This window comes from Aspergillus homomorphus (genome assembly GCF_003184865.1).
Source record: "Aspergillus homomorphus CBS 101889 unplaced genomic scaffold BO97scaffold_58, whole genome shotgun sequence".
Classification (NCBI taxonomy): domain Eukaryota; kingdom Fungi; phylum Ascomycota; class Eurotiomycetes; order Eurotiales; family Aspergillaceae; genus Aspergillus; species Aspergillus homomorphus.
Genome location: NW_020291944.1, coordinates 159440 through 173378, shown reverse-complemented (window position 1 = coordinate 173378; position 13939 = coordinate 159440). Strand labels below are relative to the sequence as shown.

Genomic DNA, 13939 nt, shown 5'->3' with positions numbered 1-13939 from the left:
CAGCACATACGACCACAGGGTGTGGAAAACAGGGCTTCCCGTCCGCTCAGCCGTACTTAAGCCACACGCCGGGAGGTTAGTAGTTGGGTGGGTGACCACCAGCGAATCCCTTCTGTTGTATGTTTTTTCTTTTTTGTTTCATGTTCCATGACGATTCAAATGAAAGACCTGGTCGGGGCTTGAACAGGGCAAAAGAGGAATGTCAAGTCTAGAATTTGTCTGACACCAACAACCTGGGAGATCTTGCTCCAGCAACTATAATAGGGGTTTCCCGCTACTTTGAATATTCGCCAATAATTCGACGGACCCGTGCCCAGTAAGCTTTGTTCAGTTGCATGTGTAGATGGCAGCTGGTATGGTGGATTATGAATATAAATTTCTGCAGATCTAGTAGCAGTCGCGATAGACATCTAAGGCATAAATCCTAAGCTAGTGCTGATATGATTGGACAGCTCGCCTGGATAAGTGGGCCAGGGGAAAAACGGCCCAATCATAGACAAGTATCGAACACGGCATACCTGCTGCTGCAGTGCAGTGGCCGCGGCAGTGAGGCGGAGCCTCAAAGCATTGTTGTACACAAGCTATATAAAGACCCTTGATTCTGCCAGCAGGCCCCAGAACCAAGATCCCTAAGCTCACTCTTCTCGACCTCTCTTCCTGGAATATCAGAGCCCGTCCGCGCGAGCCATCACAATGATCGAAACTCAGATCGAGATCGCCGCTCCACCGTCTAGAGTGCGCGCCGTGGTATGTACATACACTCCATCCTACCACGCAATACGCCCTTGCTAAAGAAGAGCAGCTATTAGACTCTGCAAAATATCCCGAATGGCACACCTCCATAATCCACCTCCTCGAGCCCGAAGACAACACCAAAACCCTGGCCACGCTGCAACAAGGCGACGTGGTACGATGTGACATCGAGGGAATGAAATTCGACGCGAAGATCACGGTATGCTTGACTTGACATTCTGCCCATCCCGTTCATGCTTGAGTGCTTGCTGACATCCTTAAGGAGAATTCCGAGAGGCTCCTGCAATGGCAGGGCCCGCCAGTCTTCGGATTGATCGCTGGGTTGCATGGCTTTCATATGGAGCCTACACAGGATGGGTCGGGGACGGTGTTCAGGCAGACAGAGGTGTTTACCGGTCCTATTTCGTTTCTGATGAGGCCTTCTTTGTTGGGGAGGAGGGTAATGGGACAGTTTGGGAGGTTTAATGCGGATTTGAAGAGGAGGGCCGAGGAGCTTGAGTAGGCTGTCTGGTAGGAATGTGAAGTAGGGACACGACTGATACATAATTTGAATTTTGATCTCTTACTTATTCAGAGATGGCATACTTCCGCAGCTCAGAATGATGTTATCGTAGTGTCCCACTACCTAGAATCGCGGAAATGAATAGTGAGCTCTGTGTAGCTGCTCCCTTTCACCGTCTTTATCTCATCTGGAGGGTACAACTCTGGCTCACGGAGAGATCTGTTGTCACTCACGCGTATCTTCCCTAGCTGTGTTTCTGACGCCGCGTGTAAGGCAATAGCCTCTGCCTCAAGATCCGTGCCGCCCGAGCGAGAAAGCGAATCAACAAAATTCCGACAAGCATGCTGGTATAATGGGATGACAGTCGGCAGACAAGCCGAAATAACTCCCGCCGCAGTCTCCACCACGCACCATGTTTCCGCATCGGCAAGGGTCCACGCGATGTCCTGCGCCTCAAAGGACAAAATGAGGCTGAACCGCTAGCACCACACTAATTGATCGGTCATATTAGCCTCAACCCTCGCAGTACATCATCTAGTTCGAAGCTGCGAAATATGGCGACAAGGTCGACTGAGATGACCCAGGCGACGGTTATGGAGGCGAGGACCATGCCTCCGATGCGGATGAGGCGGACGGGGAAAATTCGGTAATACATCAGGAGGACGGATAGCTTGATGATGCCGACTGTTGTGATGTACAGCGGCTCGAAAGCGTATACTAGCTTGATGTGCGGGTCAGCGATCGTATGGGATAGGCACCTCGGAACCTGGAGCGGGTGCCATCATACCCGTTAGAAAACAACTAAATCCGACGCTGGGACAGTGGACGTATGGCGCCCCATTCCATGGTGAAATGAATGCCTGAGCAGGCATCGTCAGTTGTGCCCCAATCATTGCCAATCCCAAGAGAATAGACAAGCAAGATTAATTCCTGCGATTATAGTCACGAATGACTATTTCCCCGCCAGTGACGACCGCAATTTAAGGAAAGTGACGGCTACCAAACCCACGACCAGAGTGTAGTCATCAACGCCCAGAAGCACATGCTTTCTGCTCCGAGCTAGAAGTCTCAAGAAGACGAACAGGATGGCGAGAGCAAGCACTTTGACGGTGGTCACCCTCTGTTTCGCCTGCGTCGATTGTTGTGGGTGGGCATTCTCCATGGCGATGACGATGGCGTCGAGGCCACCCGGACATAGAGAAACACGCGCTTTCTATGTGAGCCCTCGGAAAATTCCACATACTGTAGATGGACGGAAGGGAGACGCGGCTGGGCAGACAAAGACAGTATGATAGCACGGCTCTAGATTGAAGCTAATGAGAACGAACTCTCGCCGGCGCCGCAAGTGGATCAACTGCACTCAACAGCAAACCAATCAATCCAACGAAATCAGCCAGATCCCCACCTGTCAAAGTGTCAAATTAATGCCGGGATATTAAGCTGACAAACGGGCTTTGGGGCTCTCTTAAACGAGTCATGCGCGAAATGGTCCGTCCCACCAGGACCGAGCTTCTGCTCTTACTGACTCGCTCGCCGGCCGCTGGCTATAATGGATCCCGGCCCCTAATTTCCCTCGATCACGCATCGTCTGCCATTTATCCAGATTAGCACTTCGTGAAAACCCCAGGATGACCTCCCCCACATTTGTCTTCTCCCTCGGAGCATGGATCACCCCTCCGTTCTTTCATGCCGTTCGCGCACAGCTCCACGAGCTCGGATATCCGTCCAAATGCCCGGCTCACCCTTCCATCGGCGCCGAGCCGCCCTCAAAGACCCTGGCCGACGATGTCGCCTCTCTCCGCGAGGTTCTAAAGACCCTCGCCGACACCGAGAACGAAATCGTTGTGGTGGCACACTCCTACGGCGGAGTGGTCGCTTCCAATGCAGTCGAAGGTCTGAGTAAAGCTGAGCGCGCACAGAGAGGCCAGACAGGCGGAGTCATCCAGGTGATCTACCTGGCAGCCTTCGCACTGGATCAGGGGCAGAGTCTGCTGGAGATGCTCGGGGAGAATTACCTGCCGTGGATGCAGGTTGATGTATGCTTTCGCCCTTCCCTTTGCTCAAAACTCACGGTAGAGATGAAATGGCCTGACTGAGCACCGACAGGGCGACTATGTCACCGTCGACGCGGCCAGCAATGTCGGCTGGCACGACCTCCCTCCCGACGAGCAGTATCAATGGGAACTCTTCACGCACCACACCTCTCGCGCTGTCTTTGCAGGTAAAGTGGTCTATGAGCCCTGGACTAGCAGGATTCCCTGTTCCTACATCGTCTGTGAGCAAGACCAGGCCCTGCCGCCGCCATTTCAGGAGGCGTTCGCGGCGAAGATCGCGGAGCCCGAGAACAGATTTCGGCTCCCGGCTTCGCACTCGCCGTTTCTCAGCATGCCAGCCCGGGTGGTTGATGTGTTGATGCAGGCGATTGGAGCGAAGTCGGAGCAGACTGTGGCTAGTCGGTTATAGAGGTAGACGTTTATGGTGCATTGTTCAAGGAGTCATCCTTCGATGTTAGTGTAGAATAACATCAATTCAGTTGACAGCAAACGACTACAATACCTTATAGCATAATCCCCTCAGCTGAAGTAGCTGGAGCATAGGATAAACCGGCGGGTTGAGCTTCTACATTGGAAGCTGCCTTATGTTAATGTTGGCTTAGCACCCCGCCTGTTCCTTCCCAGTTCAACTATACACCCCCTTCCCTCTACCCCCTCATCCTCTTCCCCCTTCACCCATCCTCCCCCCCACAGACTCATACCGCACACTCCACTGATCCGTCCGCTGAATCGCCAACGCCCGCGAGGTCCTCGTACTCATCGACCCAGATTCCTCACCCTCAGCATCCTCAAGAAGCTGCACCCTCACGGGCTCCGTCCCCGCAAACGCAGCCGCCGACGTGCCCAATCCCTCAACCTCCGCCTCATCCCCGCCAACAAGCCTTGACCGACGCCCGCTCGTCTCCTTCGGCCGCGACAGATTCCCCAGCGCGTACGCGGAGCTGCCGTCGTGTTTATGTAACGCGACGTGCAACATGCCCGTGTCGAAGGCGTCGAGGAAGGGTTTCAGGCAGGGGATACAGGCGCTGAGCACACTGGTGCATAGGACGCATTGGGTTGTGATTGTTGGGGCGAAGATTGTGGGAATGGGGTTGTGGTCTTGGGACGAGAAGGTTCGTCGGAGGTAGTGGAGGCGGGTTATTGTGGTGATTATTACGCTGGGGTTTTGGGTTAGTATTGGTTTTGGGAAAGGTGTGAGGGCGAGACGGCCTGGATTGAGATTGAGGCTGGTATTGAGGGTAGGGTAGGGGAGGAGAGCTGCATACAACAAGCGGAAGATGAACGCTGCTACTACGGCGGCCTTCTTCCCTATCCTCACTTGCACGGGCTTGACGATGAAGATCGGGAGGGCGCAGAGTGTGAGCTCTGAGATGATATCCAGCGGGGCGATGGCGGCCCAGAAGATGAACTGCGTTGGTTGCAACGCGCACGTTGCTGGAGTTAGATATGCGCACAGAACTCGATGCGAGGGACGTACGGTGTTGATGCAGTGGCTGCTGCTGAGTCGCCAGGGCTGGGAGGCGCCGCATCGGAAACACAGCACCAAGAACACGGACACCGTCCATATCATCACCGCCAGCGCTGACCATTGCGCGAGCCGTCTCTGCCACGTCCGCACTGTTAATCGGCCGAGTAACTGGAACACTGAGATCTTGGCCAGGCTCAGAGCCACTACATACAGCAGGTCGGAGACGTACAGCACCTGAACACGAGGGAACAGCTGGTTAGCACTGTTCTCGGTTGTCTCGGTCGGGTCATACCTTCTCGACATGCATCATCTCATGCTCGGTTAATGGAGGGACTGTGTTTCCCATTCCGTATTTAGTTCCGATTAGAATGGTGGCACTTTGACCGATGGCGAAGAACTGTCGTTTGGTGAATCAGTGGCCTACTTCGACGAGATGTTCTTTCCATGGGCAGCAGAGGAACAGTGAAAAGGAACTCTACCAGAGCAATCAGCACAGTCCCATCGTCCCATTGCAGTGTCCGGACCATCCATAACCGAAAGGCCAGCCGCATCACTACGGCCAGAATCATGATCACTAGCATGTACAACGTGGCGATGGCGATCCCATCAGCGTGGCTTGGGGGCTCCCGGTCGTTGGGATACATCGCATGCGTGCCAACGTTATTTCGGAGCATTCCAAGAGCAAGGGGAGAGAGAAACGAGTTCGAGGACGAACTGGAACGTACATTGCTTATGGCACCGTGGAATCAGCGGTCTCAAGGAACAGGATCGGTAAGGATGGTAACTTCCCTGCAGCTGACGGTTTCTTGAGACGACCCGCGCAGCTTGAGTCTGTCACACATTGTTCCTGTTTGCTGCTTCGCATGGCACAGGTCCCTTACACCGTCAATTTGCTTCTAGCATCCAAGCCCTGTCTGGTCAGGGGTTTCAAAGTCAAATTTGGAAGGTTTCTACCAAAAAGGATCAGGCAAAAAGGATTAAAATCATGCGGCCCTAATTTCCCGCACTAGGGGTAAGTTTGATTACCATGTTCAACCTGGAATCCCTCTGAGGGTCATTGGAGGGACAACGGACGTGGCTGATGGCATCTCATGGTCCAGATCTTCTTTCCACCTCTGATGTTCAAATGTCTGGCAATAGCTGACAACACTCCGACTCCGACCCCAAATGGCCAGTTCATTGCCTCTCAGGGTTCTAGATCCTTATGATTGGATCGTTTAGAGAGTGGCAGAAATCGACTCATGTGCATTGCCCCACCGACGACAGGGGTCTCCGCTCTAAGGAAGAAAGGATAATCTGGGTGGGAGAAGGAGTCCACGACAATGTCAATCACATGCCTTTGAGCCGATTCTGGGGACAAAGACAATCCCCGATCATGGTCTCCTGGACACAAATTAAATCATCATGATCATCCACCTCCGGTGCCACGGAGAAGCGGAATCAGATCTGACAGGCGAGCCAAGGCCTTTAAGCAATGGGCGGTAAGCCCTAAGATCGTTCCCTTGCGAAAGGGGGGCCGCGTCATCCGACGGAGGACCGATAAGCAGGGTGCGACCCAGCGTTCATTTGCTATTTGCTAATAACCACCATCTACCTGAGACCTTCGTTATTGCTTGAGGCCCTACGTGGTATTGACCCCGCGCTAAGTGAATCTTCCCGCCTTTTATTGGGTTTCTTCCTTATCTATCTCCACGCCCCATGCTATAAGATTTCGGTAATCGTGTGCCGGATGCTCTCCCGGTCGGCCGCTGTCAGAGGGATCTGGAAGTACGTCTCGAGCGCGGCCACCCGTTCCTCCTCCGACGTGAACGAGGCCACCAGCTCCGAGGTGGCCCCGATACGCCGCTTAAGCTTGTCGTTGAACAATGTCAGATCGCCGACGAGGCGTTCCCCTGCCTCGTCGAGAATCATCCGCACACACACCACATGAAAGGTGAACCAGCTCGCGCGATGAGTACTCATGTAGTAATTGATCATCGCAAAATCCTCGGGGAGAAACTCCTCCTCGGTGAAACAGTAAGCCGGAATCCAGGGGGCTTCGCCGTTGCTGAACTCGTACTGCCAGATCGATTGGCCGGCTCGCGTGTATTGGGCGATGGGCCCATGGACGAGTCGGCCGCGTTGATCGCCCACGTTGTGGAACTGGTACCCCTCTGTCAGGGGCACGGGCTGATGCGGTCCATTGGAGCCAAATCCGACGTCAACCAGATATTCCTGGGTGCCGATGGTCACAATGTTGACCAGGTGGTTCCTGTACCGTCCGTTAGTACCGATACGCGGGTGCAGGTGAGGTATTTCTTACCAGCCGTCGAACTTAGGACCCTTCCAGTTCTTGGAGGCTGACATGGGCTGCGCCGCCTCGTTGACTCTCCCTCCGACTGGATAGACCTGATAACCCAGGCTCCGCAGAACTGTTCCAAACAGGCTGCTGTTCTCCATGCAGTAGCCCCCACGCGCGGCCTTGGAGTCCACGACCTTCTCGAAGATCTTGAATGGGTCTACTGAGATATCCCGATGGACTGAATAATGGAGGTTCAAATTCTCGAACGGAACGGCTGCAACTTGATAACACAGCAAGACACGCAAAAAGCCCAAGGCGGCCTCTTCATCCGTTGGGATAGACGACCGACGGTATTTGCGGGGCAAACCGATGCGGTCGTAGTATCTCTCCACTTGGTCGGGAGAGTATATCGGCCGCTGCGACCAGTCCATGTGTGAACCCATCTTGCAGTGTTGATGTTCTTTCGCTGTTGTGAAATGAAAGGCCACTTAGACTTGTATTTCGGGAAATGAAATGGCTGGCTTGGTTCGAACTGATGAGACGGGCATTAACAGATAGGAGAATAACTAGGATGCTCACCGGCAGTTGCCTGGAGGTTTATTCCCGCACAAGGTGATTTGGCTTGAGCATCGGATGTCGACCTACTCTGAGAGCAGGGATCACGAGAGGGGTAGCCTGTGGAGTCTGACCCTTTCTTGCTACGTTATTAGTGCTGGCACCGTTGAGTGCGTGGGTTTAATCGTTCTCAACATTCCGCCTTCGCATGTTAGCGCAGTGCTAAGTATGCAAGACCATCCGCTACTGCATCGGGCCTGTAGGATTGATGCTTAGCGTCAAGAGGGAGATTGCTCTGGCGTTCCAGTGGTCGGATCTCAGTCCCCAATATGTTTGCCCGCATCGGAGCTGCATCCTGAATTGTATTGTAGCTGTCGAGGCAAGCTTCTTGTAGTGGTTGCTTGTATGAATGGGTCGACCGGCATTCCGTTCTTGGTCTGAGGACCACGCAATGCTAACCCGCGAGCAGTTTGAGTGCTTGTCTCTTCCTCTTCCGAAATACCTTGCCCCACGTGCTCAGGCCAACAGTCTGGGCCCTGTCCAGAAGTGATCAATGATTCGGTCTTTATCCAGGGTGTCTGCCAGGGTGTCTGCCAGGCTATCTCCCACGGGTCTTTCATGAAAAACATTGGTGCATGTTTGAACCGGAACATTATACTAATACGCCTTGCTTTGAGAAATCTTTCTATTGGCAAGATGCTGTCTTGATATATTGCGATAGCTCAGCAGACCTGGCTAGCGCGACTTGAAGAAATAAACAAAAGGAGAGGGATTGTCGGTAGTCAAGGGATCCTGCCTGAGACTCCTCGTTACTCCTCCTCATCGACTATTCTCTTTCTCGAGCCCTGACCGTTGTTACTAACTCTGTTTAACTTTTGACTTTTTTTGTGGTCTGAAGGTATCGCCTTGCTAGGATGCCGTTCAAGCATGGCGAGCTCGCGGTACAGGAGCTCAGCTCTGCGCGACACCAAGCCCGCGATGCTGCGGACCTGGCAAGGCATGGTAAGAAGCAGCGCTTCGAGGTACGCATACATATCGAGCCACGGTGCAAATAGAGCTTACGGAAACAGAGAAACTTCGGGTTCTTGTCGATGCTAGGATTTACCACAACGATGATGTGTACCTGGGAGGCCGTGCTTTTGTAGGTGCCGATGACTGCTAGAATCAGGTTGATTGCTGACCCATACCCCAGCGCGAACCCTACCGCAATGCTCGACGGAGGCCCGGCGACCCTCGTCTATGGGTACCTCTTCTGTTGGTTTGGAGCTCTAGTGACCGCCATGTCCTTGGCGGAATTGGCCTCAATGTAGAACAAACACTTTTCGACTCGGGAGATCATGCTGACTAGTGGCAGGGCGCCGACTTCCTCCGGACAGTATCACTGGGTCGCAATGCTTGCTCCTAAGAGTCATGCCGTGTTCCTCAGCTGGGTGACGGGCTGGGTGGATATGATCGGGTGGTGGGCCAACACAGCGACGGGGGTCTATTTCGGTGCCACCCTGACTCAGGGCCTCTTGGTGCTGAACTACCCGGGCTACAACTATCAGCGGTGGCATGGCACCCTTCTCATGTTTGCAGAGCTCGGGATTTGTGTGCTGGTGAACTCGATCGGTGCACGGCTTCTGCCCAAGGTGGAGGGATTGATCCTGATTATTCATACGATGGGCTTCTTCGCTGTGCTGATCCCACTAGTCTACTTGGCGCCACATCAAGATGCGAGCTTTGTCTTTGGCAGCTTCATCAACAACTCCGGCTGGAGCAGTGCCGGTCTTACTTGGTTGATTGGGTTGATGGGAACAAATCTGCCCTTTATCGGTAGGTTCCCCCTTCTGTGTTGCGTGTAAGCGCTGACCTGGGTTGGGTCTAGGCTATGATGGTCCATGCCACATGGGTGAGTTTGTCTCAAGAGTACTGGGAAGGATTATCGCTAATCGTACGAAGCCGAGGAGGTTGTGAACGCCTCTGTTGTTGTGCCCTGGTGCATGATCGGCACCATTCTCCTCAACGGCAGCCTCGGATTTGCCATTGTGTTGGCATTTCTCTTCTGCATCGGCGACATGGAGAAAGCGCTGGACAGTGCTACGGGCTACGATTTCATCGAGGTCTTCTTCAACGCGACCCGGTCGCACGCCGGGACCTCGGTCATGACCGCCATCCCGACGGCCTTGGTGATCTGTGCCTCTTTCGGCTTTCTGGCTTCAACCTCGCGTTTGACCTGGGCGTTTGCCCGCGACAAGGGGGTTCCTTTCGCGGACTACTTTTCCCACGTAAGCTTCAAGCCCATCTTGTTAAGCGTTAAGTCCCATGGTTGATATAAAGTAGGTCAGCACCACGAACGCCGTCCCCCTCCGCGCCGTCGGCCTAGCCGCCCTCATCACCGCGTGCATCTGCGTGATCAACGTCGGTTCCAGCGCGGCCTTCAGTGCCTTCGTCTCCCTCACCACTGCCGGGCTCTTCCTCTCATACATGATTCCCATCACCCTCCTGGTGATCCGGCGCGTAAGGCGCCAGCCCATCCCGTTCGGGCCCTGGACCCTCGGCCGCGGCGGCATCGTGGTCAATCTCGCATCGATCGCGTTTCTGACTATCACCATCTTCTTCTCCTTTTTCCCCTCCGAGTTGCCCGTCACGGCGGTGAATATGAATTGGTCGGTCGTGGTGTTCTTCGGTGAGCTGTTTATCGGGTTGGCGTGGTATGTGGTGCGAGGGCGACATGTTTATCATGGGCCGATTGTTGAGACTGGGGGAGACGAGGACTCGCATTCGGGGTTGGCTGTCGGTTTGTGATCGGTTGCATTGTCTGGTCAAGTGCTGGTTACTTGATGATTGTTGGTCACGTTGACTACGATTGCCTTTAGATATATTGTGAGGACGAGGCCCCAGCCTGCCCGCTCACTGCCTCAGGCCCATGTGTAGATAGCTTCACCTCTGAGCCATGAATCAACCACCGTTCACGCCTCCATCAGATATGTAACGGGCAGGGGTGCGGCAATAGGACGAAATTGAGCCTGTATCCAAGCGAACCAAAGGTAAAGAACCAATGAAACGAGGCTGAGAGATTGTTAATCAGATTTCCAAGTTGTATACTTACTACATTATCCTGGTTCTCAAATCACCAACACTTGATGCAAGTCATGACGGAGGCAGTCTGCCATATCATGCGTCCTGCTTGCCGACATGCGTTATAGTCCGCCTGGGTCCGAATTTGCTCCGACGAGTCAATATGAGGAGCTTTTGATTTGCACACTCATAACCACTTGAGAAAATAGCAATAGGTTTCACATGTCATGCCTCCTTCCTTCCAGCTCCGATCGGGATTCAGCGACCTGTCGCTAACTTTAGCACTACCTCGAGCATCTTAGCAGCTACCACAAATCCCGTGCAAACACAAAGAGCGCCGTGGACAAAGGGAGAGACATGCTGCCTGCGTCGAGCGTCAGGGGGTGGCTCAAGCCTTGGGTTCGGACCGCACGTACAAACGAGTATCGCTCCGGGTATGTTCGATGGAGATGAATTAGAGAACAATCAATATCACAATCTATGCTCAGGAACAATCAGGGAACAACCCCGCTACTCTTGCGCCCCTCTATGCCCAGGGGTAATTTACTTACAGCATCCCTAGTCCATGCATGTTTATTGCACGCGCCTACTAGCGCACTCTCAGCCAATGGGTTATGGCCTTTATGTAACCGGCTCGATCCATCCGGTCCCTGTCTCGCGCTATAGATCGGCGTCTTCGGTCATCTCGGTTAATTCGCCTCGGTAGACCAGGGAGGCAATGGGCTGGAGCCCGGGGGTTTTAATCGAGGAATAACCTAGAAGTCTGAGGGCGTTTTGTGAATGGGGACTGAGCCAATCATCTGGAGAGTACGAATCACCGAGGATGTTTAATTGGGCCTCAAGCCAATCGTTATCGAAGGCAAATGACGTGGTTCCATCTGTCAAAGCCTTCATTTGCGATTGGGGGATTGTGGCATGTTTTCGCGCTGGCGATGGACCCGCCAAGGCTTATCGGTGGATTCCCTCGGGAGAGACAAACTGGCAGATTAGACTAGGGCAAGACATGGATGGATCGAATGTCGGATTGTGGACATGGAGGAATCAAAAACCAGGTCCTCGACCGGACACTGCGACCAGTCCAGCAGCCAAGAGCGATCGAACCACCCAGGTTGCCCTTGCGGAGATTGCCTCCGACAGCCTCGGGTTCCAGAGTAAGACCAGGCCTCCTGTCTCGGATGAGGCCAAGCCGCCGCTGCCACAACTGGGCTTGGCAGGGTGCTTGCCTCGGCGGATCAGAGCGAGCCAGACTAGCCAGACGTTGTCGAGTGGAGGCGGAAAGCATTTAAGATGAAACGTCGCGGCTTGGCAGGCTCCGCTCTGTGATAGCGGGACGATGATAGATTGAGTCTTGACCCTGAGCCCTGAGTTGGTTGTCCTGATATAAGACCCCCTCACTGCAGTTCCTGTCTGAACTCTTTCTTCTCCAATTCATTCTTTTTCTCTCCTCTGCAGGTCACATTCCTTCATTCACTCTCTTTACCTTCATTTCAGTCCTTCTTTACCACCCTTCTCCAAAATGAAGCCCTCTACTTTCGGATTGCTCGCTCTGGCAGCAGCAGCCAAGATGGTCGACGCCCACACCACCGTCTTCGCCGTCTGGATCAACGGCGAGGACCAGGGCCAGGGCAACAGCGCCAGCGGATACATTCGCTCGCCCCCTAACAACAGCCCCGTCAAGGACGTGACCTCGACCGACATGACCTGCAACGTCAACGGCGACCAGGCGACGGCCAAGACGCTGTCCGTCAAGGGCGGCGACGTGATCACCTTCGAGTGGCACCACGACAGCCGCGACGCCTCGGACGACATCATCGCCTCGTCGCACAAGGGCCCCGTCATGGTCTACATGGCGCCCACCGCGGCCGGCAGCAGCGGCAAGAACTGGGTCAAGCTCGCCGAGGAAGGATACTCGGACGGCACCTGGGCCGTGGACACGCTGATCGCCAACAGGGGCAAGCACAACGTCACCGTGCCTGACGTACCCGCCGGCGACTACCTATTCCGCCCGGAGATCATCGGCCTGCACGAGGCCAACACCAAGGGCGGCGCCCAGTTCTACATGGAGTGCGTGCAGGTCAAGGTCACCTCCGACGGCGCCAACACCCTGCCCGAGGGCGTCAGCCTGCCCGGCGCCTACTCCGCCACTGACCCCGGTATCCTGTTCAACATGTACGGCTCCTTCGACAGCTACCCGATCCCCGGTCCCGCTGTCTGGGACGGCACCAGCTCCGGCTCCTCCTCCTCTTCTTCCTCCAGTGAGGCTGTGACCACCAAGGCCGCCGTCGCCGTCGAGCCCACCACCACCGCCGCGCCCACCACCTTCGCCACCGCCGTCGCCTCCACAAAGAAGTCCAAGGCCACCGCCTGTAAGAGCAAGACCTCCTCCATCTCCGCTGCCGCTGAGACTGAGCCCACCACCGCCGCCGCTGAGATTGAGCCCACCACCGCTGCCGCTGAGACTGAGCCCACCACCGCCCCTGCCCCCGCCCCCGCCCCCGCCTCTTCCTCTTCTACCTCCGGCTCCGCCGGCAAGTACGAGCAGTGCGGCGGCATGACCTGGACGGGCGCCACCACCTGCGTCGACGGCTGGACCTGCAAGCAGTGGAACCCCTACTACTCCCAGTGTGTTGCCTCCGCTTAAACGCCTCCGCCTCCGCCTCCAACCCGGAACGGAAACATAGCGTGATATACAGTTGAACCGGGGTGTTGAATGTGTAGTCGCTTGGCCGTCTGCCTGTTGTTAGATCTATATAAATCACATAGATTACATATACATATAAAGTAATTGATTGCCCCGCCTTTCTTCACCCTCCAACTACATAAACAGTAATGCGTTCCGGGGGGGAACCCCCGGACCCCCCTTTCTTTTCAGCTTCCTGGCCTAACGCGGTTTGTAGTGCTGGTTGCAGGGTGTGTACAGTTCCGTATGCTTGGGAGGGGTTAGGGTTCCAGGAAGCTGAAAGAAAAGGGGGGTCCGGGGGTTCTCCCCCGGCTACTTACCCTACTAGTATAATAGGAATGAGGTTCCCAGGAAGTTGAAAGAAAAAGGGGGGCCCCGGGGTTCTCACCCGGAACGCATTACTGTGTGTATAGTCGGTGAATGAGCGGGGGGAAGGGGGGCGGGGGCCAAAAAGGATTGACAAGGGTGGGATTCGAACCCACGCCATCTGACGATGATCAGGAAGCTGTGAAGCTGTATGTTAAGGTGACCTTAACCTGACGCCTTAGACCGCTCGGCCACCTTGCCGGTGATGTAATCTTGGGAT

The 13939-nt window shown here is 54.7% G+C and overlaps 8 protein-coding genes and 1 non-coding gene across 9 annotated transcripts; 5 read left to right on the top strand and 4 right to left on the bottom strand.

Annotated features, from left to right (window-relative positions):
* Positions 1-676: 676 nt before the first annotated feature.
* On the top strand, positions 677-1633 carry BO97DRAFT_377739 (SRPBCC domain-containing protein). The gene is made up of 3 exons (XM_025693074.1): positions 677-747; positions 803-952; positions 1016-1633. Exons 1-3 carry the CDS (start codon positions 694-696, stop codon positions 1253-1255), a joined length of 444 nt encoding a protein of 147 aa, XP_025546990.1. The 5' UTR covers positions 677-693; the 3' UTR covers positions 1256-1633.
* On the bottom strand, positions 1070-2417 carry BO97DRAFT_446589 (uncharacterized protein; the record flags this gene model as incomplete). The annotated part of the gene is made up of 4 exons (XM_025698669.1): positions 1070-1734; positions 1785-1972; positions 2043-2115; positions 2265-2417. The coding sequence occupies 4 exons, from the start codon at positions 2415-2417 to the stop codon at positions 1375-1377; spliced, it is 774 nt and encodes a 257-aa protein (XP_025546989.1). The 3' UTR covers positions 1070-1374.
* Positions 2418-2845: 428 nt separating this feature from the next.
* Positions 2846-3718, top strand: BO97DRAFT_399318 (alpha/beta hydrolase; the record flags this gene model as incomplete). Its single annotated transcript, XM_025694238.1, has 2 exons — positions 2846-3291; positions 3353-3718. Exons 1-2 carry the CDS (start codon positions 2884-2886, stop codon positions 3716-3718), a joined length of 774 nt encoding a protein of 257 aa, XP_025546988.1. The 5' UTR covers positions 2846-2883.
* Positions 3719-3828: 110 nt separating this feature from the next.
* On the bottom strand, positions 3829-5451 carry BO97DRAFT_428986 (uncharacterized protein; the record flags this gene model as incomplete). Its single annotated transcript, XM_025697341.1, has 6 exons — positions 3829-3874; positions 4011-4466; positions 4575-4717; positions 4787-5011; positions 5070-5174; positions 5257-5451. The coding sequence occupies 6 exons, from the start codon at positions 5449-5451 to the stop codon at positions 3829-3831; spliced, it is 1170 nt and encodes a 389-aa protein (XP_025546987.1).
* Positions 5452-6432: 981 nt separating this feature from the next.
* BO97DRAFT_399310 (arylamine N-acetyltransferase family protein) lies at positions 6433-7670 on the bottom strand. The gene is made up of 2 exons (XM_025694237.1): positions 7080-7670; positions 6433-7028 (listed from the first exon to the last, which is right to left on the bottom strand). The coding sequence occupies exons 1-2, from the start codon at positions 7499-7501 to the stop codon at positions 6479-6481; spliced, it is 972 nt and encodes a 323-aa protein (XP_025546986.1). The 5' UTR covers positions 7502-7670; the 3' UTR covers positions 6433-6478.
* Positions 7671-8527: 857 nt separating this feature from the next.
* Positions 8528-10507, top strand: BO97DRAFT_473405 (amino acid transporter; the record flags this gene model as incomplete). Its single annotated transcript, XM_025700233.1, has 7 exons — positions 8528-8635; positions 8684-8754; positions 8806-8919; positions 8968-9428; positions 9481-9504; positions 9555-9880; positions 9936-10507. The coding sequence occupies 7 exons, from the start codon at positions 8528-8530 to the stop codon at positions 10398-10400; spliced, it is 1569 nt and encodes a 522-aa protein (XP_025546985.1). The 3' UTR covers positions 10401-10507.
* Positions 10508-11174: 667 nt separating this feature from the next.
* BO97DRAFT_233532 (uncharacterized protein) lies at positions 11175-12077 on the top strand. The gene has a single exon (XM_025690736.1). It carries the CDS (start codon positions 11497-11499, stop codon positions 11962-11964), a length of 468 nt encoding a protein of 155 aa, XP_025546984.1. The 5' UTR covers positions 11175-11496; the 3' UTR covers positions 11965-12077.
* On the top strand, positions 12077-13314 carry eglD (putative endoglucanase; the record flags this gene model as incomplete). The annotated part of the gene is made up of 1 exon (XM_025699429.1): positions 12077-13314. The coding sequence occupies exon 1, from the start codon at positions 12190-12192 to the stop codon at positions 13312-13314; it is 1125 nt and encodes a 374-aa protein (XP_025546983.1). The 5' UTR covers positions 12077-12189.
* Positions 13315-13810: 496 nt separating this feature from the next.
* On the bottom strand, positions 13811-13920 carry BO97DRAFT_t257. Its single transcript has one exon. It is a non-coding gene; the product is annotated as a tRNA-Leu (tRNA).
* Positions 13921-13939: the final 19 nt, after the last annotated feature.

Excerpts from the sequence above, each read along its gene's own strand:
- BO97DRAFT_233532 (XM_025690736.1), top strand. The coding sequence starts at position 11,497 with ATGTTTAATTGGGCCTCAAGCCAATCGTTATCGAAGGCAAATGACGTG.
- BO97DRAFT_377739 (XM_025693074.1), top strand. The coding sequence starts at position 694 with ATGATCGAAACTCAGATCGAGATCGCCGCTCCACCGTCTAGAGTGCGC. Across the intron at positions 748-802 it reads CGTCTAGAGTGCGCGCCGTG|CTATTAGACTCTGCAAAATA; the intron begins GTATGTACATAC and ends AAAGAAGAGCAG. Across the intron at positions 953-1,015 it reads AATTCGACGCGAAGATCACG|GAGAATTCCGAGAGGCTCCT; the intron begins GTATGCTTGACT and ends GACATCCTTAAG.
- BO97DRAFT_399310 (XM_025694237.1), bottom strand. The coding sequence starts at position 7,501 with ATGGGTTCACACATGGACTGGTCGCAGCGGCCGATATACTCTCCCGAC. Across the intron at positions 7,029-7,079 it reads GGTCCTAAGTTCGACGGCTG|GAACCACCTGGTCAACATTG; the intron begins GTAAGAAATACC and ends CGGACGGTACAG.